The 27,393-nt window shown below is 37.1% G+C and overlaps 1 protein-coding gene across 2 annotated transcripts in view; it reads right to left on the reverse strand.

The window, feature by feature from the left end:
- Nucleotides 1–409: 409 nt before the first annotated feature.
- Nucleotides 410–27,393, reverse strand: part of WTAP (WT1 associated protein) — a 33,465-nt gene continuing 6,481 nt past the window's right edge. The window contains exons 2-8 of one of the 2 annotated variants that reach the window (XM_004368800.2): nucleotides 26,154–26,190; nucleotides 22,391–22,446; nucleotides 17,064–17,122; nucleotides 15,755–15,882; nucleotides 8,081–8,259; nucleotides 3,028–3,182; nucleotides 410–1,662 (exon numbers count right to left, since the gene is read on the reverse strand). In XM_004368800.2, the coding sequence (XP_004368857.1) occupies nucleotides 1,079–1,662; nucleotides 3,028–3,182; nucleotides 8,081–8,259; nucleotides 15,755–15,882; nucleotides 17,064–17,122; nucleotides 22,391–22,446; nucleotides 26,154–26,183 (1,191 nt within the window). In that variant the 5' untranslated portion in view covers nucleotides 26,184–26,190 and the 3' untranslated portion in view covers nucleotides 410–1,078. Of the gene's footprint in view, nucleotides 1,663–3,027; nucleotides 3,183–6,455; nucleotides 7,863–8,080; nucleotides 8,260–15,754; nucleotides 15,883–17,063; nucleotides 17,123–22,390; nucleotides 22,447–26,153; nucleotides 26,191–27,393 lie in introns of those variants that run through there. The other variant, XR_002823601.1, reaches the window with a different exon arrangement.

The raw sequence follows: 27,393 nt of genomic DNA on the forward strand, positions 1-27,393 counted from the left end.
AAACCAGCAGCACTGGCCAATGTTTTAAAACAAACATCGCCGACTACACAGACAAACTATCTGAAATCAGTTCACAAAACCAAATTCTGCTTCCTAATAAAAACCTAACAAATACTTAGGAGACTATTTTTTTCTTTATACTTTTCTGAATTATCAAGTATTTTATGGTAACAATTTTTACAAATCAGGAAAAAAAAATCAAAATGTTATTAACAGTGTAGTCAAACTCGAAGCTCATTTTGCAAAGCAAGGCATACACTTTAAATAATAATAACTGCACAATTAAAGTTGATGCATGGGCTTAAGTTTCACCTTTGTGGTGTGGTGAAGGATAGTTCAGCAATTCAATGCAAATAAATGGCAAACTGTAAACACCAAAACAAAACAAACGAAAGCAACAACTAGTGAAGAAGTTACAATAAAAATCTTTATTTAGGTTTGGTCAGTACAGGAAGATATATTAGAGTCACAGAGCAATATGCATTAACAGGATACAACAGTTCATAAAAACCGAGCAACTATGCACACACATTTCTTAAACATTCAGTTACCTAAAGAGAAAATGCACAGATGTATGGTGGAAAAAACTGTATCTAACACTGAAACTACTATAGGACTCCATCAACAAGTCCAACTTTTAGTGATAAAACTACTGTACTGGGCAAACTTGGCAGTCATAAACCACATCTACAGTAACAAGTCTGACTGTGGTGTAAGTATAATAACAGCGTGAGTAAGGATGCCCTCACACAGCACAGGTTCTAGATATACACAGATTTCTACAGACATCATTGTTATACTTTAAGAAAGATTTCCATTTACAACTTCACATTAACTCATATAAAAATAACTTGACCCTAACACAAAATGTCCTTTTAGCAACATTCAAAGTAATTAACTGTTACAATTTCCAAAGTGGCAAAGGTACTGAAGCAAAAAAAAAAAAAAAAAAGGGGGGGGGAGGAAAAAAACCCACACCCACAAAAAAGGCAGATTGTGACAAAAGTATGCATTAATTTTCTGGACAGTATCTTTCCTCAAATTAAGTGACACTGTATAAAAATTTGCTGGAAAAATATTACAAAACTGAATCCTGTACATTCACACTTGAGTCCAAGCCATTGTGCACGTGGCGGGAAGCCACAGTTCGGTTCCCTTTCCCGCTCACTGCTTTCTCCTCTTGAGGGTCAGGATTGGAGTCTGTGTCATTTGAGTGGTGTGTGAGAGAGTTTTCACTGCCCGTGGGAGAGTCTACACTTTCATACCCCGCACTGAGTTGGTTTACGTAACTACCACCTCCTCTGCCAGTTCTCTCTTCAGAGCTGTTGGAGACCTTATTCCCATTCCCTGGAGAACAAGGAAAGTCATCCTCAGTTGTGTTCCCCTCCCTGTGAAATCCAGACCCAGACGTCCTCTGATGGGAGGAGCTGCCGTTACTTGGTCCGTTAGCCAGGCGACTGCAGTCTTTACTGGCGGCCTCTGCCGGCTCCACGAGCTCAGAAGATGTAGTCCTGCTGGTACTCGGGGCGGAGGCTTGAGACTGCTGCTGCTGGTACTGAGCCAACTGCTGGCGCGTCTCCTTCAGTTGCTGCTGAAGAACGAGAATGGTACTCTGCATGCCCTCCACTTCTTCGTCAAGTTGAATAATGAAGTCATTCAGCTCTGTGCAAAGGAGAGTCAAACCTACTTTAATATCTCTTATAACGTGTTTTAGAATATTTTAGTGGCTCCCACGAAGCCAGGCATTTATTAAATGAATAAATTTAAGTCTAAGTTCACTACAGTATGTCTTAAAAATTATGCTTAGAATTTTAAAACAGTGAGGCAAGAACAAGTTTGTTTCTGGGGAAATCAGCTTAAAATCAAATATACTACAACAAGAGTGTTTATATTGACCCAAACCACCTATCTAGCCATGTACAACTGGTTACAGCCAGGAAAATCTGACCCAAGTTTACCTATGGGCCCACATGGCCAGACCCGTTGCTCCCCCCCATCCCCCGGCCAGTGTCTGCCTGAGCTCCACAGCAGCTCAGCCCTTCAGGATACAGCATGGTACACTACTCTAACATTCCAAAGAGCCCTACTTGGTTGCTGGCCTTGCTGTAATCAGGGGCTGTTCCACATACAAGAACACAAGTCACAGAAAATCATTCTTGAAGATTGTTAACAAATTCTAAAAGGGCTTTCAAAAATAAAACACAAAAACCCCACAAATGCCTCACTGCCATATAAAATCAACATACTCTGTTTACAAGTAGTAAGAACTAAGAACTATCACTTTGAAAAAGTACTTTAAAGATATTACTTTGGCTACTGATCTTCACAATTAACCATCATATCAGATAGACTATGAGTTGGAATTGACTGGATGGCAATGTTTTTTTTGTTTGTTTGTTTAAAATACCAATTCTCAATTTAAACTTACAAAGATTTTGGGTGTTTTCCTTACTATTAATCTTCCTCACAAACAGGAGAAACAGCACAGATGCAGCTATACTTACAAAAAAAGGAGCTGACTATTATGATTGGTTTACCTCAACAATTTTAAATATTAAATCTCTTATTCACTAAACAGGACCCACAAATCAATTATCTATTTCAGATCACTGGGGAACAGTCAAATATTTCCAAGATTTACTTAGAGAAACTGGCTAAATGAAGATATTCTCCCTTTTAAGCACTGCATATAAATATGTACATCTATGTAATGTTTCAGTAATACAATGGCCTTTCTATCCTTCGTCAACCTCTACCCCCGCACCCCCACCTCAATAAAAACTATGTATGAAGTTTGCACAATAAACAATTTGGAGGGTGGGGAAGAAAAAAACAAACAAACAAACAAACTACAATTAAATGATTTTGTTTGCTCTTATTTTTTTCTCAACTAGAAATGTTCCATTCCTAATTTTAAATAACCACAGGTAGAGGTTAGCATGTATAGAATCTAACCTATGATATTCATGCCTGGCAGGTTTTGAAAGCCAGTGCAAAGTTAAGCAAACTTTTCAAAAAGTCCCTTACCATCCTGACTGCTTTTTAGCTCCTCACTATATTTCTTCTGTAAAGCCAACTCTGCTTCAAGCTGTGCAATACGTCCCTGGGACAGCTGCCTCCCAAGCTCTTGATTCTCCTGGATAAGCATTCGACACTTCGCCATTAACTTTTTGCCTGTTTGGCTGTAAAGGAAAGAGCCATTCATCACAAAATGAAGACAAAACCCTCTACAAGCTTCTCTGCTTACAGTTAACATAGTGATCAATGTAACACGCACAGAACATGACTACGTCACAGCACAAGGCCGCCCTGTAATTACCAGCTTCTTCTCGGGAACACGTCCATCTTCTCCATTTTAGTATTTTGCCAAAACAGCAGTAAAAATAAAACCTTAAACAAAAAGTGCCCAAATGGCCACTTTTGTTTCTATTAATAATTGATTCTGAAACCTATTTAACTCTAAATTATCATTTGAAATATAAACAGGTTAATTAACACACATCTTGAATATACCAGTATTAATAAATACTAAGGTACTTATTAGCTTTATTGAATAGTAAAGTTCTTGAAAAGGCATGTGCAACATCAATCACAAATATAGACTTCTTTAAAATACATAATACATAAAAATCAGTACCTATAAATAGAAATGAATAAGAATACTCACTCTTGCTAGAAAAGCATTTAATAAAGATTACTCTTAATACCCAGTTCTTCAGTACACTCATCTTACACACTTCTCAAGAGTATATCTATTGCATTAAATGAGGCATACTCAGTAATCTTTTTTTTTTTTTTTTAATTTAAAGCCTTAAGGCTCTTTATCAATCCCTCATTTAACTTCTCTTATGTGTTACTTGTATTTTTGAGCTGTCTTACATTGGGACGCAAGTTGCAACACGTTTCATGTTTTTATCAATTTAATATTGATATGTAGTTAAGATTTTATTCACGTTATAAAAGATTATCCTAGGTACACAAATATAAGATAGGGGCTACTTATCATAAACAATTCAACTATATAAATATTTACTAAATTAGGAGTACCATACCAATTGGTTTCCAACTGCTACTGCAACATGTTATAGGAACCTATATACACATGAACAACAATCCCAAAACTGTAATGAAATGTTAGCATAAATTTCTCAGTAAAACTTAACAGCTTTTCTTTAGCCTCAGCAATAACCACAGAGATTACCATCCTTTTTAAAGGACTCTGATTTAGTGATATATTATCTTTGAGACTTGGATAGGGATAGTTTAATATTCTTGTAATTGGGTTAAATCCAGAATGATCTTCCTGGTGGTGGTTGTTATTTACTTTTGCTATTTCCTTCTTTCAGTAGGGCTTTCAATTGCCTAATACATTACTTCAGAATGTGTCTGATCCTATCAAGCCTTACAACTTTAAAAATGGGAGCACTCTTGGAAGCAGTGCTGTAAGGTGCTTTTATCAAGCATGTGCTAACCTGATATAACTCAAGCAAAATCTGTCACTTCAGTTTCCTTACAAACATATGTGGTACAGTAAAACCTGGATCACTACTGTTCAAAGGAACCTAAGGACACAGCCGTGAGTTAGCACGTGGCAAGGGTTTGAGTCTTTTCTATGGTAACTTCTTAGCTGATGTTGTTGTTTATTGCTACTGTAGCTCCATTTTCCCACTAGTGCCCCAGACTTCCCCTCTGCTGAAAAGAGCTTAGGAACCAAATAAAGAAGAAATAGGAAATCGACGCCATCGTCAGCGACAATGGCATTCTCCATTTACTGCTGATGCTCCCACAACCCACAGCTTTATTTTCTGGCACAGTGTTTTATTTTCTAGCATCAGTGTTTTCCAACCAACCTGAAATTTCTTTCCTTTTATGTGAATTTAATGAAGATTAGAAATACACCTGTAAAACTAACAGATTAATTTGTGACCTAATTTAACCCCGTATAAAATATCACAAATCCTAATGCAAAGTGTTTCATTTATAAAAATTCATACCTTTTCATAAATACCTGTTTCTGAGATAATCCCTATCATTTCTAAAATTTGTGATTACTAAAACAAATCTTTAAAAAAACTGTGGTTCTTTAAATATTCTGTAATCATTTTATTAACTATGTCATATAAAATTCACATTATACTCACATTATATCACAAAAATAAAAAATGAGAATTCAATTAAAAATATCTTTGGAATAACTTTTTAAAATTAGAAAAAAAAATCCAACCCAATCCTAAAATAAAAGAACCCACAAAGCAATTAGAAAATTCTTCAAGGTAAAAATTTATAAAAAACAATGCTTTACTTATTAAAGGGAAGAGACCCAGGCTCTTTTGGAGACATGTACACACAATTACCTAAATGATTCAATGCAAACTGAAAACTGCCAAAATACTGAAACCCATCTCTCTAAAATGTATGCACTGTCACAGGAATTAAATATTTTAACTAAAGTAGAAAAGATAACTAATTTAGGGAATCTTCTCCCTCAAAATTAAAAGCTGAGAATAGGTAAGTGAAAGAAAACAATTGTACTCAAATTATTCCAAAGTGCTGATTGACCATTCGTTCCAAATTAACAATGTATTTATAGTACCCCATATACTCTGGTTTATAGCCTATTTTTTACAGAACAAAAACTTATCTGTAGATGGTTAAATTATGATCATTAATATAATGAAATTTTATATAACTATTAAAAATAATCTAGATGTGCTAAAAAACAACGGAAAAAGGTCCAAGGTATTAAGCAAAAAAGACCCTAAAAACCCCCCAAAAACCCACACACACACAAAACAAAAAAGCTGCAAAACATCTGTTGTTATTAGCTGCCGTCGACCCAGTTCCGACTCACAGCGACCCTATGTACAACAGAACGTCTGTACGTAACATCCGCATGTAAGGTATAATCACGTGTTTAAAACCAATACTCATAAAAAGATTTTTTTTGTCTGTATAAATTATCTTGATGAAATCCAAGAAATTTAACAGTGGTCACTGTTCCTGGGGATTAGAATGGGGAAGGTCAAGGTCATGTTCAGGAGTGACTCTCACTTTTCATCTCTACTTTTCTCCACTGTTTTAATTCTACACATGAGCATGTATTATCTTATTAATTAAAAAAAGAAAAAAGACCTCAAGGTGACTGTTACCTAAGTGGCAAAGAAAGACGCTGGCTAAATTTGAGTACATGGTAATAACACACTTTATGAATTCCTTCTTGACCTACAATACTTAGGCCATTTCCACTGAGACCTTAAATGGCATAAAAGATATACCAAAGTCTTAATGCTGGCACAGTAAGCTCATTTCAAACAGATATTACTTACCCTCCAGCCCCCACAAACAGTGAGAATTTTAGAAGCAGATTTCTTGCTGAAGTCACACAAACCACTTCTTCAACCCACCCCCTGCCCCACAAATCAGTTCCCTAGAGCGCAAACGTACAAGATACTTACAAGTGATCGGAATGATTAAGAGAACTTAGTCACCCTTGTTTAAACTGCACTTAACCGCGGGGACAAGCTGGAACATTTATCTTCCACTCATCTTAGACTCCATTATCACCAAGTGAAAATTCAAATTGGTGCCTTAGAGAATGAGCTGACGAAAAAATTCACCTCCAGGATTGGATGGAAGCATGAAGAAAATAATGCCTCATTTATCTAAATGAGCAAACAAATTCGCTAGAAATGATCACTAATACCTTCTTCAATTCACGTGTCTCACTTAGGCCAGCCCACAGTTCAACACAGACTCTCCCCAGTCTTCTGGCAGCCACCCTGTGAAGCTGTCCCACATTAATTTCTACTGCAATCTCTTGGGATAAAGTGTCAAAAAGTAACAAGTGTCAAATCTCCTTCTCTGTTATGGTACCAGCTGGAAAATAGTAGGTCTTTTAAATGAGACACAGCCTTTTCCTTCACTCTGAAGAGCACAGCAACAGTTTTTCCAAAATCAACCTGCTCTTCACAGCCCCCCAAATTAAAATGTTAAGTACAACAAAATCATCATAGTATTCCTTGAACTTTTAAAAAACAACTATTTCAAGGCACATTTAATATCATGAGTTCAATACAAAAGGCCCACATACAATGAAGGAACACATTTCCTATTAACACGACAATTCTCTTTCAACATGTGCCTGTTGAATGGAATGGGGATTTAATCAATTTCACTACTGAAAAAAATAAAATAACGCAGGAGTCTCATCACAGCCAATATCCTTATACAATCTAGTTGTGAAATGAATGTTATAATGCTTCAAACAGTTTAAACCTGAATTGATAACCACACCTCTGTGTTTGTACGGTCCTTGGTAAGATTGTCTACAGCATCAGCGACCATTCAAAGAACACACCATTGATTAAAACCATTGAATTGAGGCTCAATCAAGTAACACAGAGCCCCAAACTAAATGGTTAAGTGTATGAACTACTTGTACTGACATCTATTAGTTGATTCTCTCATGACTATTAAAGTTGGTTCTTAGCAAATAAACCCTTTAAAGGCAAAATTACCTCATTCAAGTTTTGACCCAGAAGTTCAACAACAATCATAAAGTCCACAGTCTTATTGGCAAAGCTAATATACAGTGTCTCTAAGTCACTATGCTCAAGGTTAAGAGCGATGCATATTCCATTTTTACATTTTACTGGAATTTTACATGTTCAATTCGTGATTTAAAATCTCTAGGTTTTCATTCCTCCAAACTGTCTGAAGACACAGTGTGCCACAGACTTAAGACTTCTGCTTCTCCCTCTATTTTCTTCAAACAGAAACATTTCTCAAGTGTCTAAAATTCCTAGAAGGGGAATTTTTCGGAGGTAGCCACTTCTTTGGAATAGTCCGACGCCATCGGGCCTCTGAAGCAAGGGGAGGGGGAAGAGAAAAAAGCTGAAACACAAGGTTCATCTGGTAAGTTTTACATTAACCATTACAAGCTGGACAGTATAAGAATGTGGCTTTTTTGGCTCAAAAAGTCTGAGTCTTGGTGTGGAAAAGAGTACTTGGCTGTCCCACCACAGCTTTCTCGCAGTGGGACTGTCAGGGAAGTCTTGACTGGGGAGTATGATTTGTTTACCTATCAGGCGTAAACTTCCAGGCACTCAGTTCATTTTGGGCTTGTTCCAGTTTGTCTTTAGTCTGTTCCAGTTCACCTTTCATTTTTAGGAAAAACAAGTTGATCGCTGGGTCTACCATTGCTGATCTCAGTTGGGCAACGCTAGGCTGCTGGACTTGCTTGAGGTACTGGATTTGAGTCTGTGCAAAACAAAAGGAACAGTTACTACCAAATCAAAGGAACACATGTAAGGAGGTGGCGGAAAATCTCTTCCATTCACTGGACTTACTAACTCAATTATTAAGCTCCTCCCCTTTGATCTTACAAATCCTCTAGGAAAACACAAATTAAAAACAACCATTTATTTAAGGTTGTTAGTGTAGGAATTAAGGCCATTTGATGGCATTCCTGTACTTGGAGACTTTAAATAAAGAGACCAGCTACATCTTACTTTGCAACCAAAACAGTACACACACACACACAAAATATATATATACAGACTCCTGAAGCCCTCTTAAAAAAAAAAAAAAAGTCAAGTTTAATCATAAAGATGAAGTTTAAGACTGTATTTATTGTAAACTGGCTAAAATGGACAGACTTGAAAATACTTGAAGTTATATCGCAATTACAGAATTTTCACAATAAAAATGTAAAATAAGGCAGTATATTTAACGGTAAAATGAGATGAGATTTTTATCATCTTAAAGCTAAAATAAGAATTATGTAAGAGTAGAGTGAGGTCTTTTAGTTTACTTGTTCTAATTTGTGCCTATGGAAATTATTCTATGTAAAAGTTCCCTAAAAATATATCAGGTATAACATTAAAGTTCAAAACACATTTGCATTTCTGTATTTAAAAATATATAGTACTTATATTTACATAAGTTGGTAGTACAGCTTTATAAAAGCAAAACTTTAGAGCACTTTAAGCCAAAATAAAGTATACGTTCATTTTTTCCCCCTTCTGAGTAGATTTAAATCACATAATTGTAAAGTTGGAAGATGACAGATCTTGTTCAAACAGCTTATTTTTGAGAGATTAAATAAGCCAACTGAACCAAGATACAATTAGTTTAGTGCCAGAATTAGGACTAGAATCCTAGTCCTCAGGTCTCCTGGGGTTTTTCCCACCATACCAGAACCCTCTACTTACAGATTAAACCTCCAATTTCCACTTCAGTTGTACTATTTATTAGCACTAAAAATGCATTTCCAAAATATGAAATACAGTTTATTAGTATCAACTTCATCACTTTCTTCACACCCAAAGCAGATCTGGTTCAAGATATCCTGTTCCACACTATGGCTTAAATAGGATTAAAGTTAAAACTTCATGAACAGCTGATTTCTACCATACATTTATTCAAAGCATAACATACTAAGTGGATTGGGAATATGCTTAATACTGTTTCACTGAGAAATAATTTTTCATTTAGGGAGATTTTTAAAAGTAACTTATTTTAAACAAAGAAGTACAGCTGCTTATTCAATTTAAGGCCAGCTGCTAAAATGCTTTAGTAAGAGCAAGTATGCCATACAGTGTCCACCACAGACTCACATCACTAATGAAGGTACTGCCTCTGGAACACTGACGACTCAGTTACTGCTCAGGTTTACAAAGTCCCAAGAGGAGGGAGATTTATTTAGTTATAGTAAAATGTGATTGTAGCTTAGTTTCTGATAATGGTCTTATTTCTAAGCCATATTTATCATCAATATAAGAATAAATTAGAAACATAATAAAACATCTCCTCCAGATAAGAAATGAAGTAATACTTGAGGATGTAAAGGCTCAAGGGTCAGTATTTCTTTAGTCAGATATAGCTAAAGAGCTTAGTTCAGTTTCTTGGCAGTAAGTTTCAAAAAAATTTTAATTATAGCTTTCAGAGTCAAATAATTTTCTTCTCCATTCATTAACAGTATGGTATACAGTACTTAATGATAACACCTGATATGATATAAACATTCTTTCGAAGTTATTATTGCCATAAGTAGCTAGTACATTATTTATCAACATTATCTTCACTGTCACTAGGGTAAGCGGAACAAATTTTGCAAAAGAACATGATTATATCTCCTGGTAGAGCAAAAGGAGCTTATCAAAAGGTGTAAGATCCCATGTTTTCCGGGGGCATACCAACAGCTTAAGCTATTAGAAAGAGAGGAGCAGGAAGAGATGGGAATCATTTGTTCAATACAGTTGCTATTATCAACTTCCAATACTTAAAGGACATATTGAAGGATGGGAAAGAATTTGAATGAAAGATAGATCTGACAAATGAGCTGATGAAAGCTATTACACATAGGAAATATCAGTCATGAAAAAGAGGCAAAATCTGACTAGAACAAATTTCATGTGCTAGGGAAGAGAACACTGAATCAATGTTTTAAAAGTCAGTTTTATAAATCAGTTTTATGCCTAAAGCCATTCTGGGTCAAATGGCAAAAAACTAAGTGAAAAAGAGGAATACCACCAAGAAGAGCAAAAATGACAGATTTCATCTATAAATAAAATAAGCAGTTAAACAAATATTTTAAAGAGCCAAGAACAAGAACTTTTTCTCTGGCAAACTTAAGCCTTACACTCAAAATTAGCTAAATAAAGATTGCATGTAGACAAAGAAATAATTACACAATCAAAAGATCAAAGACATGAGTTCACATGCCAGAGCAAACAGAAGATCTGTAGAGAGAGATTTCTGAAGTAGTATTTTATTTCTTCTATGCTTAGCTTAGACAGTCCCTGGGTGGCGCAAACAGTTAAGCGCTTGACTACTAACCAAAAGGTTGGCAGTTCAAACCAACTCGGAGGCACCTAGCAAGAAAGGACTGTAGTTTTACTCTGCACACATGGGGTCGCCATAAGTTGGAACTGACTCAAGAGCAATGAGTATGACGAGCTGAACTGAAAACACTGAGGGTAAAGTTGGCAAACCATTTAAAAGGGCAGGTATCGAATACAATCCTGACCACTTTTTTCCCATTCTCAAGAGGACACGATGAGGTGTCCCTTCCTCCTGCTCAAGGTCAATCCCTCCACCTGCTTGTTTAACCCTATTCCCTCCTGCCTCCTCTAGTACCTTACTCCCATTCTTTCTACCCTTTAAGTCTTGTATCTTTCAACTCCCACTTGACAGATCCTTTGCTGTTTTTTGTTGCCAAACGCACTGGCCCCGACTCTTGGCTACTTTACACATCAGGTATACAGGATGAAATGCTGCCTGGTCCTGGGACATCTTCACAATGGTCGGTATCTCTTGAGACCACTGTCCCGGCTATTGTGTCCATCCATCTCACTGAGGGTTTCCCTTGTTTTCTTTGGTCCTCTACTTTTAGACCCCATAAATTTTCCAAAGTGTTTCATTTTTTAAAAACTCTCTCACCACTCAAGTCACTGCAATCTTGTTTCTGCTCAAACCTTCAATTAAAGCAGTTTTCACTAAAGTAGCCAATAGCCTCCTAATTGCTGAATTCAATAAGCACTTTAAAATTCGTATTTTACTGAACCTTACTTTTGCACTTGACACTGTTAATCATTCTCATTGCCTTATTTTGGGGGAAGCTTTGTATTTCCTCAGTTACCCTAAAACTATACTTTGTTGCTCTCCTCTTTTAATTTGGCCTTCTTACTAAGAAGCCCTGGTGGTGCAGTGGTTAAGGGCTCTGCTGCTAACCGAAAGGTCAGTAGTTTGAACTCACCAGCAGCTCTGTGGGAGAAAAGACCTGGCGATCTACTCTTGTAAGGACTGCAGCCTAGGAAACCCTCTGTCTTACAGGGTTGCTATGAGCTGGAATTGACTCAACAGCACACAAGTTCTAGCGTAGCAGCACCATCACTCACCCTGTCACCCAAAATAGGAACCCGAGAGCCATCTGTGATTCCTTCCTAAATTTCCTCATTCCTTCCCCAAAAGCATCCAACTGATCAAGTCCTGTAGATTATGCCTCCAAAAATATTTTGAAATCTACTCCCCTGACCCGCCGCAACAGAGGCCTAATTCAGGCCTTACCATCTCTTGTGGACTATTTCAAGAGCCTTCCAAATGATTTTCTTGCCTACAGTCTTGTTCCCCTCAAATCCATCTTCCAGACTCAAGCTAGAGTAATGTACCAAAACCATAAATCTCATTAGCCACACAAATCTCCTGGCTAAAAATTCTTTGGTGGCTCCCGTTCACATACAGAATAACATCCACGACCCCTGATTCTATCTCCACTCTTCACAAGAAACCTCATACACCACTAAAACTGAACTGCTCTCATCTGCCGCTTGCAATCTGGCCCTTTTCTTGTGTTTCTCCTCCTACTACCCTCTCTGTCTGCCAAACCTCACTCCATTATAACTGAAAAAAACAGTGAGTTTTTCAGCTGGCCTGTATGGGGTAGAGCTGTAAAAGATACGGCTGGAAAAAACTTAGCTTCCAGTTGATATGACCTTAAAATTCAGGTTGAGAAGACAACAGGGTAATGAGGCATTACCGAATACTGTGACCAGGCATGATTATGATCAAAGTTGCCAGTGTACACAGGCTAGGAGGAGAATCATAGAGATGAGTCAACAGCCACCGTTAGGGACTGAAGTGTGCCCCCGAAAGTATGTTGAAGTCCTGACCCCTTGTACCTGTGTGACTGTGACCCTGTCTGCAGATGACATTAGTTAACGACCTCATACCAGATATGGGTGGGTCCCAATCCCTTCTGAGTGGTGTCTCATAAAAAGGGAGCGACACATCCACATGCAAAAACAAACAAACAAACAAACAAACACAAATCAATCTAAGATACAGAACTTACGTCTTTCACAAAAATTAACTTAAAATGGATCACAGATCTAAATTTAAGACACAAAACTATACTTCTACAAAATAACATAAGCGAAAACCTAGGTGACCTTGGGTCTGGTGATGACTTTTGAACATATGAAATCAAAAGGAGAATCCAGACAGAAAAAATTGGTAAGTTGGACTTCATTAAAATAAATTTCTGTGAAGGACACTGTTAAAAGAATGAAAAGACGAGCAACAGAATCGGAGAAAATGTTTGCAAAACACATATCTGACAAAGGGCTTGTATCTAAGATAGACAAAGAACTCTCAAAACTCAGCAATGAGAAAAAAACCCGATTACAAAATGGGCAAAAGATATGATCGAAAACTTCACCAAAGAAGATATACAGATGGCAAGTAAACTTATGAAAAAACGTTCAACATCATATGTTAATTGCAAATCAAAAACAGATACTACTACACACCTATCAGAATGGCTAAAATCCCCAACACTGACAAAACCAGATGCTGGTGAGGATGTGGAGCACAGAAACTCTCACTCGTTGTTGGTGGGAATGCAAAGGTTTAGCCACTTTGGAAGACTGTCTGGCCGTTTCTTACGAAGCTAAATACTGACCTACCATATGATCTAGCAATCACACTCCTAGGTATTTATCCAATGAAATAAAAATATGTCCACATAAAAACCTGCACCTAAATGTTTACAGCCACTTCACTCTTAACTTCCCAAAATGGAAAGCAACTAAGACGTCCTTCAACAGGCAAATGCATCAACAAACCGTGGTACATCCCATACAATGGAGTATCATTCAGCAAAAAAAAGAAATGAGCTATGAAGCCATGAAAAGACAAGGAGGAACTTTAATGCATATTACTAAGGAAAAGAAATCAATCTGAAAATGCTATATACTATATGATTCTAACTATATGTATATGACATCCTAGAAAACACAAGACCAGAGACAAAAAAGTTTAGTGGCTGTCAACGGTTCAGGGGAAGAGAGGAGGGAAAAGTGGTGAACAGGTGGAGCACGGGACATTTTTAGGACAGTGAAACTATTCTGTATACTTTAACGATGGACACATGACATATTATGCACTTGTCAAAACCCACAGGACTGTACAACAGAAGCAACCCTAATGTAACTATAGACTTTAGTTTATAGTAAACTATAGACAATGTTAACAATATTGGTTCATCAGTTTTAACAAATATACCACACAACTGCAAGGCGGCAACAATAGGAGAGAAAACTGTACTTTCTATGCAATTTCTCTGTGAACTTAAAACTGTGCTAAGAAAAAAAGTATTAAAAATGAGGGGAGTCACACACGAGGTGAGGACAAACGCCATGTGGTGACAGAGGCAGACGTATCCATAAGCAGCAAAGGCACACCATGGACTGCCAGCTGCCACCAGAACTAGGAGAGGCATGAACAGCTACTCTCTCAAACTTTCAGAAGAAACCAACACACCCAGTACCCTGAATTTAGACTTCTGGTCTCCAGAACTGAGAGAAAATGCATTTCTGTTCTTTAAAGTCACTCGTCACGTGGCATTCTGTTATGTTCATGGCAGCCCTGGAAACTAAGACAGTTAGATATTGTCAAGGCCAAGTGGTAAGGACACCTCAGCTGGTGTGTCAAGAGTAGAGATTCAACAAGAGAGAGAATTCAAGAGACACTCTGATGTTATCAGATATTACAACTATGGGCTCCAGTCATTAAATAATCATTCACCTTTTACTGAGCAGGTGTTAGTAGCACTTTGAAGGTAAAATTCACATATGATTTATCCTTTGCATGGACAAACATGTAGCACAGTGCCAGGCACACAGTGAAACCTAAAACTTTTTGAATGAATAAACGGTAGGACCTAGACTCCTGAATATTAGCAAAACAAGGAAAGAATTAAAAGGTTTTGAGACCGGATGTTTGAAAGGTAGTGCCCACTCCCTTAGATATGGAAAGCAAACAGAGGGGGAAGAAAAAAACTGGGGGAGGAGGGCAGGGAGAGGAGACATAAGAAAAAAATTATTTGTATTTATTGGTGGGACCACTGGGAATCAAGTGTCCAGGCCCACCCCGCCCCCTCAAAAAAAGCCACCGGTGGGAATGACTGGTTGTTGAACAGGACTGTGTCTCATATGCTGTTACTGTCTCCAGTGACCAGAATAATGCCTTACATATTAGAAGATCCTAACCCATTCCGAATGGGGGTTAAAATACACAAGAGTTAGAGAAAATTTAAAACATTAGATACAAGGATAGAGTTGCCTCTAATTTCGGAGGGCATAATTTATATATACAAATGCTAGATAAAGCTAAGACAGATGACACTAGATACTAGATGCTAGACAGCTAAGACTGTCAAAGACAGCACAAAGTGAGTTAAATTCAGCCAAACCTAGATGATCACATGTATCACTAGGTTCCAGTTCGCAGACACAGTGAAGAATACAAATGAAACCCATAAGAAAAAGAAGACACAGAAGTTGCTCACACTAGGAAAAGTAGTGTTATGCACAGAGGGGTCAAGAGTAGAAATGAATCAGAGGGCTTGCCTAGAGAGTGACAGAAAAGCAGCAAAGAGCAAATGCTATTGATTATACTCTCAGAAGTCAAGCCAGCTGAAATATATTGGATTAAAATACTAATTCTCATAAAGCCATGGACATTTCAGAGAATGACTTAAAATCTTTGCCTTCTTGGTCACATACAAAAATTTTTCAAATCCAAGTAAGATGCTATTTACCAAAATTTTACATTTAGCATATTAATACCTCAAAATGTATCTACCTTAAAAAAATATGGAATTGTATTTGGCATCAAGTATAATTAACATGTAATAATGTGGGTTAAAAACCAATTCTTCAACTAAAGACTTGTGAAACTTGAAAATACTTACAGTACACTCTTGCATCTCTTGTTCCTTGGTTGCTAGTCTCATTACAAGGATGTTTTCCCTGCGTGCAGACTCTTGCTGTTGTTGCTTTAGTTTTTCTTCAGACTCCCTTAAGCCAGTTACATCATTAGCTGATGACAAAGGAAAAAAATTCCAAAACATTATGAAATATAATTTCAAGATCAAACTGAACTAAACAAAAGCCTGAAGAAGTTCTAACTGCCTCGGTCAAGGACAATAAAAACCAGGGTCAAAAAATTTATCATCAAGTCTTTACTTTCTAACCCAACTAATTTTATAGTAAGGGAATTTGTTCCCAATCACGAGAACTGCTTTAGGAGGCAATGGTGTTATGTTGTTGTTGGGTGCTGTTGAGTCGTTCTGACTCATAGTGACCCTATGTACAACAGAACGAAACACTGTCCGGCACTGCACCATCCTCATGATCATCGTTAGGCTTGCGCCCACTGCTGCAGCCACTGTGTGATTCCAGCTCGTTCAGTTGTGTTATAGTGCTCCACAACCACCTAATACCAGACCAAATTATGTTTTACAGTTTATTTCCAACAGAATATAGGAAACTTTACTGACATGCTTATACTATAAATTATTCACAAAATTCTGATTAGGATATATATTTTTAACATAGTCAAATACAAATGCTGATAACTGCACGGACAATTGGCCTAAAACTTCATAATCTTCACTTGTACGGATTATAACATAGTCATGTATATATTGAAATTTCGAACCTGGAAAACTATATTGGTTTTTATACCAACAAATAGCATGTTATTTAACTCAGTGAAAAGTGACAGACTAAAATGATTTGAAATTATAAACTTTGTGGGTATTATTTTTAGCAGAATTTTGAAAAACCTGTAAATATATAAGCTACGTCCTAATCATACAATTTAAACTCTCATAAATTTATCACTGTTTCCTTCTACATATCCCCTTCTAGCCTTTCAGTTCAAATTCTCTTACTGAAAGGATTAGAGACAGATCAAGTTTTACGATCTATGCTGTCTCAGGCCTCTACACATAATTCTGCTAGAGCAGTTATCCCACTATATGGTTATTACATGCAGTCTTCCCCAGCGACTGGGAACACCTGTAGGAAAGAGATTATGTCTCACTCATCTAGATATTTCCCAGCATCCAATACAGTGCCTGGACATAATTTTTAAATAAAAAGCTTAAATAAAAATGACACTGGCTTTAGTAAACCAATCCTCCTATATTTATAACAACAATCTAAAAGAAGACTATTCACATAGAGCTTAGGAAGCTAAAATGCAGATAAGCTTACAGTTAAGGTCTGTGTACTTGCCCTCCAAAGCTTGCACATATGCTTCATACTGCTTCCACCTAGTAAAAAAATAAATTTGTATGTTAGCTGTTAAATAAAATGCCTTCTATTAAGTATAGCAGAAAATCACATCCATGAACTTAATATTGAGAATTTCATGGGATGATCTTTAAAGTCTTTTCCAATTTTGATAATTATTATAAATCTATTTTAATCAAAAACTAGTCACTTCATTTTTCCTTCTCAATTTACAGAGATAGGTCGGAGGAGATACACAGAGAAAAGTGTTCTATACTGACAATACAGTAAGTGAGGTCCTTAGGTCAGACCGCACGCCTTATTCACTTTTGTATCACTGATGCTTAGTGCAAAGCCCAGAATACAGAAGAAGTGGAATAAAAATCATACAGTTTTAAAAAAAACTTACTACTACTATCAGACATAGTCGCCACCTAAACCAAAAGGCATGTAAGAAATGTTTATGAGACCGAGGGTACTCTATCTTGGCTCTTTTATGAAAATAGCACATGACTCTCTCAAAGTATTATTTATTTTAGCAGTAAAAAAAGAGGAAAGAGTATTTTTCAAGACTATATTTTTAAAACCAAATCTAGTTAGCAGAAACAACTTGTATATATTCCATATGCTATCAGGGTATGAAGGGCCCTTCCTTCCTCATTATATTTCTTCTCAATAAATGCCAAGCTGCTCTTGGCATTTACAGCAGGTAAACAGAAGCTTTTCGCAGTCTTATGTTTAAGTTACTGTTACTGGAGAGTACCCTGCCCTAAATGTCTGCTATCCTGCTTGCTTAAAAGATATTTTTTCAAGCTGCTCTTCAGTTACAGCTAACCAAAATTAACCTCAGATTTTGAAAAACTTCTTATAATCTTAAAACATTAAAAACATTGAGAGCTTTCCTATGAGGGTTTATTAATATTATAAAATAATGAATAAAACAGTATTTCCTAACACACTAAGCTAATCTACGTTTGTTTTTTTTTTTTTAAAAACATTGTGCTTTAAGTTACAGCTCAAGTTAGTTTCTCATACAAAAATTTATACACACATCGTTGTGTGACCCTAGTTGCTATCCCTATAATGTGGCAACGCATTCTTCCTTTCCACCCCTGGATTTCCCATGTGCATTCAACCAGCTCCTGACCCTCTCTGCTTTCTCATCTTGCCTCCAGACAGGAGCTGCCCTGTCTCGTGTATCTACTTGAACTAAGAACGTTCTTCACAAGTTTATCATTTTAAGCCGTATAGTCCAGTCTAATCTTTGTATGAAGAGTTGGCTTCGGGAATGGTTTTAGTTCTGGGTTAACAGAGAGTCTGGGGATCATGTCTTCTGGGATGTCTCCAGTCTCAGTCAGACCATTAAGTCTGCTCTTTTTACTAGAATTTGAGTTCTGCACCCCACTTCTCTCCTGTTCCGTCAGGGACCCTCTGTTGTGTTCCCTGTCAGGGCAGTCATTAGTGGTAGCCGGGCACCATCTAGTTCTTCTGGTCTCAGGCCGATGGAGTCTCTGGTTTATGTGGTCCTTTCTGTCTCTTGGGCTAATACTTTCCTTGTGTCTTTGGTGTCCTTCCTTCTCCTTTACTCCAGGTGGGCTGGGACCAATTGATGCATCTTAGATGGCCACTCGCTAAGCTAACTCATGCTTGTTTCTATGCCTCCTCCAACCTAGGGCACACATAGGGGCACATTAAATGTTTGAGGATGGATAAATAAAGGTCTTTTATGGATGCTACATGAGAACAGTTTGTTTTAGAGGAACAGAAAAATATAGAAGCTCAGTGAAGAACATCTTCATCAAGAGGATAGAAAACACAGACTTGTTAAATAAGTAGCAGTTGGTTTAAAAATCACAAAGGACATTAAGAGAAAAAAAAAATTCACCTAAAAGTCTTAAATACAAATTCCCTAGAGAAACAAGTTAAACGTGCCTCAAGGATATGAAATGTACATGCTGTAAGAATCCTTAAAGGTAATTTAATTTTTAAATAATGCTACTGAGATTTTTTTTTCAATTTTTTATTGTACTTTAGATGAAGGTTTACAAAATAGTTTCTCATTAAACAGTTAGTACACGTACTGTTTTATGACATTGGTTAACAACCCCACATGTCAACACTCTCCCTTCTCGACCTTGGGTTCCCTATTACCAGCTTTCCTGTCCCCTCCTGCTTTCTAGTCCTTGTCCCTGGGCTGTTGTGCCCCATTAGTCTCATTTTGTTTTATGGGCCTGTCTAATCTTTGGCTGAAGGGTGAACCTCGGGAGTGACTTCATTTCTGAGCTAAAAGGGTGTCCAGGGGCCATACTCTCGGGGTTTCTCAGTCTCTGTCAAGCCAGTAAGTCAGGTCTTTTTTTGTGAGTTAGAATTTTGTTCTCCATTCTTCTCCAGCTCTGGCCGGGACCCTCTGTTATGATCCCTGTCAGAGCAGTCAGTGGTGGTAGCCGTGGCAGTTGTGGTCCATTAGTCCTTTGGACTAATCTTTCCCTTGTGTCTTTAGTTTGCTTCATTCTCCCTTGCTCCCGAAGGGGTGAGACCAGTGGAGTATCTTAGATGGCTACTCACAGGCTTTTAAGATCCCAGATGCTACTCACCAAGGTAGAATGTAGAACCTTTTCTTCATAAACTATGTTATGCCAACTGAGCTAGATGTTCCCCGAGACCATGGTCCCCACAGCCTTCCACCCAGGAATTTGGTTCCTCAGGGAGTTTGGATGTGTATGTGGAGTTTCTATAACCTTGCCGTGTACAAGTTGTGCTGGCCTCCCCAGTACCGTGTACTGTCTTACCCTTCACCAAAGTTAACTTATCTATTTAGTGTCTCTCCCCATTCCTCCCCTCCCTCATTAACCATCAAAGATGATTTCTTTTTGTGTGTAAAACTTTTCACGAGTTTTTATAGTAATGGTCACATACAGTATTTGTCCTTTTGTGATTGACTTATTTCACTCAGCCTACTGCCCTCCAGATTCATCCACGTTATCAGATGCTTCGCAGATTCATCGTTGTTCTTTATCGTTGCATAATACTCCATTTTGTGTATGTACCATAGTTTGTTTATCCATTCATCTGCTGATGGGCAACTAGGTTGTTTCCATCTTTTTGCTATTGCGAACAACGCTGCAATGAACATGGCTGTGCATACATCTGTTTGTGTGACGGCTCTTACTTCTCTAGGATATAGTCCTAAGGAGTGGGGACCGCTGGATCATACAGTGGTTCTATTTCTAGATTTCTAAGGAAGCACCATATTATTTTCCAAAATGGTTGTATCGTTTTGCATTCCCACCAGCAGTGCATAAGAGTTCCCATCTCCCCACAGCCCCTCCAACATTTGTTATTGCCGGTTTTTTCTGATTAGTGCCAGTAATGCTGGGGTGAGATGGTATCTCATTGTGGTTTTGATTTGCATTTCGCTAATGGCTAGTGATCATGAGCATTTCCTCATGTGTCTGTTGGCCGCTTGAATGTCTTCTTTGATGAAGTGTCTGTTCGTTTCCTTTGTCCACTTTTTAGTTGGACTGTCTTTTTATTGTAGAGGTGGTATTGAGATTTTTTTTTAAAGATTATAGTACTTATTATTCTCCCTAGAGTTAAATCAAGAAAAAGATAGCACAACTATTGCCCTGAGATAATCTTTAAAACTTAAACCAAAAACACCTCCAGAAGTCTTAAAACCAAAGTTTAGCTTAACTAGTAAAAAATGCCTGCCTTGAGCATTATGCTCGTTTAAGAACTATCTATATGGGATCAAATTAACAACTTGAAAGATTAGATAAGAACCTTAGGGGGCAGCAATTTATGTTAATGGGGGAGGAACACCTCAGCAAATGAGGGTGAGTAGAGAATTACTGCACAAATCAGTGTCACTAAATGGTCCATGTAGAAAACTGCGGAATTAGTATATGTGTTGCTGTGTATATTCTCATCAACAGAAGAAAAGAAAAAGATAGCATAGGTTAACCAAAGGAATTATCTAAGAAAAGATAAAAGACAAGGAGTGTACCATATCAGAGGTGCAAAAAGAACATCGACATGTGAGTGGTAGCATGTCACAGGCAGGCATCTACTCCGCAGGAGAGGACAAGGATGCTGTAGAGTACTAAGGATTGAAACTTTATCTCCAAGATAAAGGCAGGCAATGAAAAACTATCCTACGCGTGAAATTATCGCAAAAGAAGATACAGAGTAGCTACATATGAGTGAGGGCAGGAGATTACTAGACTTTATGAAACATTGGAACACGCTATTTCTTTGTCTATTTTACAAAACACCTTTTCCTTCCCCTACTTTCAGCCTGTTAAATTTACTTAGGTTCTTCAAATAAAAATTCACTGAAATTTCTAGAGGAAATATAGAGTTCAATGACTTTACAAACGCTGCCCTGAAAATGATTCCTTTTATTTTAATCTAAAAGTTATGTAAAAAGCTTACCAACCATAGTAATGAAATGCAAAAATTCTATTTAAAATTACAAACACAAAATATATGTACTTTCCCATTTTCTGATTCTTTACATTTAAAAAATAAATACTATAATGTTATCCTTGACAATGTGGTTTTATAAGACATTTATAAGATGACCACAGAAATCGCGAACTGGAAGAAACCTTTTAAACAATTTAATCCAACCCTTTTAGTTCACAGATGAGAAAATGAAAACTATGAAATTAATTAAAACAGTCGAACAATGTCACAGCTACTGAGAAAGAATAATTTACATTAATTACTAAATAAAGTGTTTCTTCCATAACTAGGACTACAATTTGTTTTCAAATATTAAAAACAAATGGAAAAAACACTGACATCAAAACAAGTCTACAAGTGTGTTTAACTGAGTGCTTCCTAAAGGCAGGATCTTAAGATTACACATTGCTCTCCCCCATAGCAAGCTGCACACATGAAGTACAAATGCTTTTCAAGTAAAAATTCTGAACATCTTGTTTCTACAAAAGAAAAAATTCAGGTTACTGGATAGTCTAAGAAGTTACCCAAGCTAGTTCTTTAGTGCGTTAGTGTTATGTTTTCCTCAGTGGTTACATATTGAAGAAACAGGTCATAGGAAATATGTTCAAAAAGCACACTAAATGATTTGAGGATATATTAAGATAAAAAATAAAACAAAGACAAATATTATAATATAGCCAGGTACAAAACTCTATAGAAAGATTTTCGTATTTTCGATAAAAGAACATTTTACCTTAGAATTGAGTTATCTCATACCCTAACTTTGAAGTCTGTTAGAGGTTGGTATAGTAGACTCAGAATACAATGCTCTATAGAACAATTTTTGATAAAAAAAATTTTACCTTAGAATTAACTCATCTCGTGCCATAACTTTGAAGTCTGTTTCACTCAGTCGAACCTATAAAAAGAGGAAAATGAAAACATGGGGTGCTCTACTTCCTAAAAAATTTAAATATTAAAATACTAACATTTATGCTCTTTATATTTTTACGAGGACGGGATCATTTTTTTTTTTTAAATTACTCTTCAGATGAAGGTTTACAGAACAAAGTAGTTTCTCATTAAACAATTAATACACATTGTTTTGTGACACCTGTCACCAACCCCATGATGTGTCAACACTCTCCCGTTCTCGACCTTGGGTTCCCCCTTATGAGCTTTCCTGTCCCCATCTACCTTTTCGTCCTTGCCCCTGGCCTGGTGTGCCCCTTTAGTCTCGTTTTATGGGCCCGTCTAATCTATGGCTGAAGGGTGAACCTCAGGAGTGACTTCACTACTGAGTTAAAAGGGTGTCCGGGGGCCGTACTCTCAGGGTTTCTCTAGTCTGTTAGACCAGTAAGTCTGGTCTTTTTTTGTGAGTTAGGAATTTGTTCTACATTTTTCTCCAGCTCTGTCCAGGACCCTCTATTGTAATCCCTGTCAGAGCAGATGTCGGTGGTAGCCAGGCACCATTTAGTTGTGCTGGACTAGGATCATTTTTTTTTTTTTTTTAATGTGCCAACACAACGTCCACACTTAAAATTCAATGATGTTGATTACATTTTTCATGTTATGCCACCACTACTGTTATCCTTTTCCAAAATATTCCACCACCATTAACTCAATGCCCCCCAAACAAAAACTCCCCCTTTCCCCTTCCGTCCTACCCCTGGTAACTATTAAACAGTTTTTGGTTTCTAAATATTTGCTTATCTCATGTAAGTGAGATCATATAGTACTTGTCCTTCTGTGACTGATTATTTCAGCACGTTTTCATTTTTCACGGTTCATCCATGTTGTGGCATGCACCATAACGTCATTTCTCTTTACAGCTGTGTGATATTCCACCTTTGTTGACCATTTCAGTTGTTACTATCTTTTGGCTACTGTGAAACATGCTGCAATGAACACTGGCATACAGGTTTCTGTTTTGTACTCCTGCCTTCACTTTTACAGGGCATAAACCTAGGACTGGAATTGATGGCTCATATGGTAAATTCTACGTTCAACTTCTTGAGGAACCACCGAACTGTCTTTCGCAGTGGCTGCACCATTTTACATTCCCACCAGCAATGGATAAGGGTACTAGTTTCTCCACAACCTTGCCACACTTGTTTTCAGGATCATCACTTTTAATCCCTCAACTGCCAGTTGCTGTTATCCCAAAAGGTGCTCTATACTTGAAACATCTGAACCCTCCCGGAGTTTGAGACTTAAATGGCTCATTATGTAGTGTCATTTTTTTTATTGGAAAGAAGTTTTTAAAAGGTGAACTATTTGGTATCTTAAAAATGGGCATCATTATTTGGGAAATGCAAATCAAAACCCCAATGAGATATCACTACAGGCTTATTAGAATAGCTAAAATAAAAAAATAGCGGTGACATCAAATACTGGCAAAGATGTGGAGAAACTCATACACTGCTGGAAGGAACATAAAATGGTACAACCAATCTGAAAAATAGTTTGACAGTTCCTTTTGAAACTAAAAATAGATATATCATACCACCTAGCAATCTTGAGCATTTATCCCAAAGAAATGAAAACTTATTTTCACACAGAAACTTGTATACCAATGTTCAGAGCAGCTTTATTCATAATAGCTAAAAACTGTCCTTCAAATGTTCATCAACAGGTGAACGGTAAAACAAACAATGGTTGATGCATACCGCGGACTACCACTCAGCAATAAAAAGAAATAAACTATTGATACATGCAGCAACTTGGATAAACCTCAAGAAATTATGCTGAGTGAAAAAAGCCAATCTCAAAAGGATACATACTGCATAATTTCATTTATGTTTAACAATCATGAAATAACATAATTACAGAGATAAAGAAAAGATTAGTGGTTGCCAGGGGTTAGGATGGCGAGGCAAGGGGTGGCTACAAGGGCATAGCACAAAGAAGGCCTGTGACGATGGCTCAGTTAAGCATCTTGATTGTGGTGGTGGTTACATAGTGCTCCACATGCGATAAAATTGCACAGAGCTACACACACACACACACACGTTTGGTGAAATGTGAATGTTGTTGTCAGTGCTGCTGAGTTGATTCTGACTCATGGCAACCCCATGTGTGCAGAGTAAAACTGCTCCATAGGGGTTTTTAAGGCTGTGACCTTCCAGAAGCAGATTGCCAAGGCCTGTCTTCTGAGCCAGCTATGGGTGGGTTCTAACCACGTGGTTCAACCTTTTGGTTAAGTCCAGTGCTTAACCATTTGGGCCAACCAAGGACTCCGGAAACTTGAATAAACTCTGGGATGTATCAGTGTCAATTTCCTGGTTTTGATGCTGTTACCAAGATGTGTAATAGTTATGCAAGATGTTATCCCTGGGGGAGGCTAAGAGAGGGGTGCACAGGACCTCCCCATACCTTTCTTTATAACTTCCTGTGAATCTGTAATTATTTCAAAATAAAAGTAATTAAAAATGGGCATAATATTCTAGGTAACTGCAACTGCCTTCTAAATTGAGAAATACTGTTTTCCCTATACCAAATGAAGACTGTAAAGGTGAGACACTTACTTTAGCATTAAATTAAGGCTTTACTAGTTTCTCTTAGAAGATACTTAAAAGTCTTCTCCTTATAAAAATGTCTCAAACTGTAATATTAATCAGTAGTAGTATTATAAAATAGAATTGGGGAAACCATTATGCCAGAATATATTAAAAAAACTAACAGAGGAAGCACACAGTAATGCTCAGATTACTAAAGTACAGTTCTTTGTTCGTTTCATGAAAAATTTGACTCTAAGGCAGAAATTTCCACAGCACTTATCGGAATCGACTCGATGGCAACAGGTTTGGTTTGGTTTTAATCTAAATTGTTCACTTAAATATTCACTGTTTAGTAAGCATATACCCTGTTTTCCAAACTGAAATTACAAATTCCTCTTAGAAACAATGTTACTTTGTATCCTTGGTGGCACAGTGGTTAAGCGCTCGGCTGCCAACTGAAAGGTGGGCAGTTCGAATCCACCAGGTGCTCCCTGGAAACCCTACGGAGCAGTTCTACCCTGTCCCATAGGGTCTTTTGTTCTCTCTCTCTCTCACACACACACACGTATATATATATATTAGTGACTAAACTGAATTTATATAGGATGAAGAAGGAAGAAATTAAGACTAGAAAACAAAACAGCAGAAACGGTAGACTCTATGATCACAACAGTCCGATAGTATTGTGCATGGGGTCACCGTGAGTTGGAGGTCAACTCTATGGTGGCTAATAACAGCAAGGTAAGTAATTAGCTGTGATCTTTTCTTGAAAACTAGAAGTGGCTTTAAATTACAACAAACAGGATTTAAATTAGAGGGAAAAAAGTAATTTACAAGAATGGTGTAGTACTCTCATTTATTGACAGCCTTTGTAGATATGCAGCTGAAAGTACTTGTGTAATAAAGACTAAGAGTAGACCATGAGAATATCATTGCAACAGAAGTTTTCCAAGAGCTGAAAATATTCTACAACTATATGGCATACAAGATATAATATCTAGTACACTGTAAACCCATAATGCTATTATTGTGCTAAAGGCAAGGGATAAACAATAAACAATGAAGATAATCCCTTCAGCTCTATTTTAACACTTCAAAACAGCTTAATGACTGCTAAAAAACATACCTTTTTGGGAAGAGGTTCTTCGTTGGTCATCTTGAATCTTAAAAAAAAAAAGGAAAGAGGAGAAGAGGTTCAAATGATTCTTTCAGTTAAGGCAGAAAAAAAATACTGGCTCTTTCAAACAATTGTTATTAGTAAACTAAGTTATAGTCAAATCATTAGGTTATTTTCTAATTTAAATAAACCTTTCATTTTAGAATAGTTTTAGATTTACAGAAAATTGTAAAGACAGTACACTGAGTACCCATATATTCCACATCTAGCTTCCCTTTCTTTTTTTTTTTTAACATCTTACATTACTACGGTCATTAGGTCAATTTTCTAAATTCCCTTCCGATGCTGCCATGCTTTTACCCACTAACTTAATGTTAGTTTCGGAGTTAAAGGGTCAAAAGAAATATAATTTTTCAATATACTCTTCCAATTCCTTCATGAAAGACAAATCTTGAAGCAGAAGTGACAGATTTGTGCTGAAGCCAGATACTGACTTCAGACAGTAAGTATCCCAGGCATCTTGCTGGAAGGCTACAGAAAGGTAGCATCGATTGCTAAGCCCTTCCTTTTATAGCATCATGATAATTCATTACTGCCCAACAGTTGTGCATTATTACAGCTTAATGAAAATATCCCTACACTCCTGAATTCCACACCACAGAAAAATCTGTATCTCAAAGTTAAGATCCTATAGCTTCTTCATAGGAGTGTTGGTGGTGCAGTGCTTAAGTGCTCAGCTGCTAATCGAAAGGTCGGAAGTTCGAACCCACCAGCCACTCTGCGGGGAAAAAAATGTGGCAGTCTGCTTCTATAGAAATTTACAGCCTTGGAATCCCTATGGGGCAGTTCTACTCTGTCCTGTAGAGTTGCTGAGCCAGAATTTGACTCGATGGCAATGGGTTTTGGTTTGGTTATATCATCTTCACAGAAATTTACACAAGAACACTTAACTCTGTTGCAAAAGGTTAATGAGTTCAAAGTAGACAGAACCACTGGATTATGCTTATTTGCCTTACATAACGAATGTCAATAGCAGTTATTATATACTAAGCTACAAATTCATAAACAAAAAAGCTTAAAAAGTAGAAAGAGCTTATAACAAACATGCCTTGAGTACTACATTTAATATACAAGATTTTTAAAACGTATACAATAGGCAGGTACAGCTAACCTAGCAAAAACTGTACGAAAATTCTATGAACACTATTTACATCAAGTTTTGGGTGCCAGTACTGTTTTTAAAAAAAGT

Source organism: Trichechus manatus, unplaced genomic scaffold (genome assembly GCF_000243295.1).
Source record: "Trichechus manatus latirostris isolate Lorelei unplaced genomic scaffold, TriManLat1.0 scaffold00002, whole genome shotgun sequence".
Classification (NCBI taxonomy): Eukaryota; Metazoa; Chordata; class Mammalia; order Sirenia; family Trichechidae; genus Trichechus; species Trichechus manatus.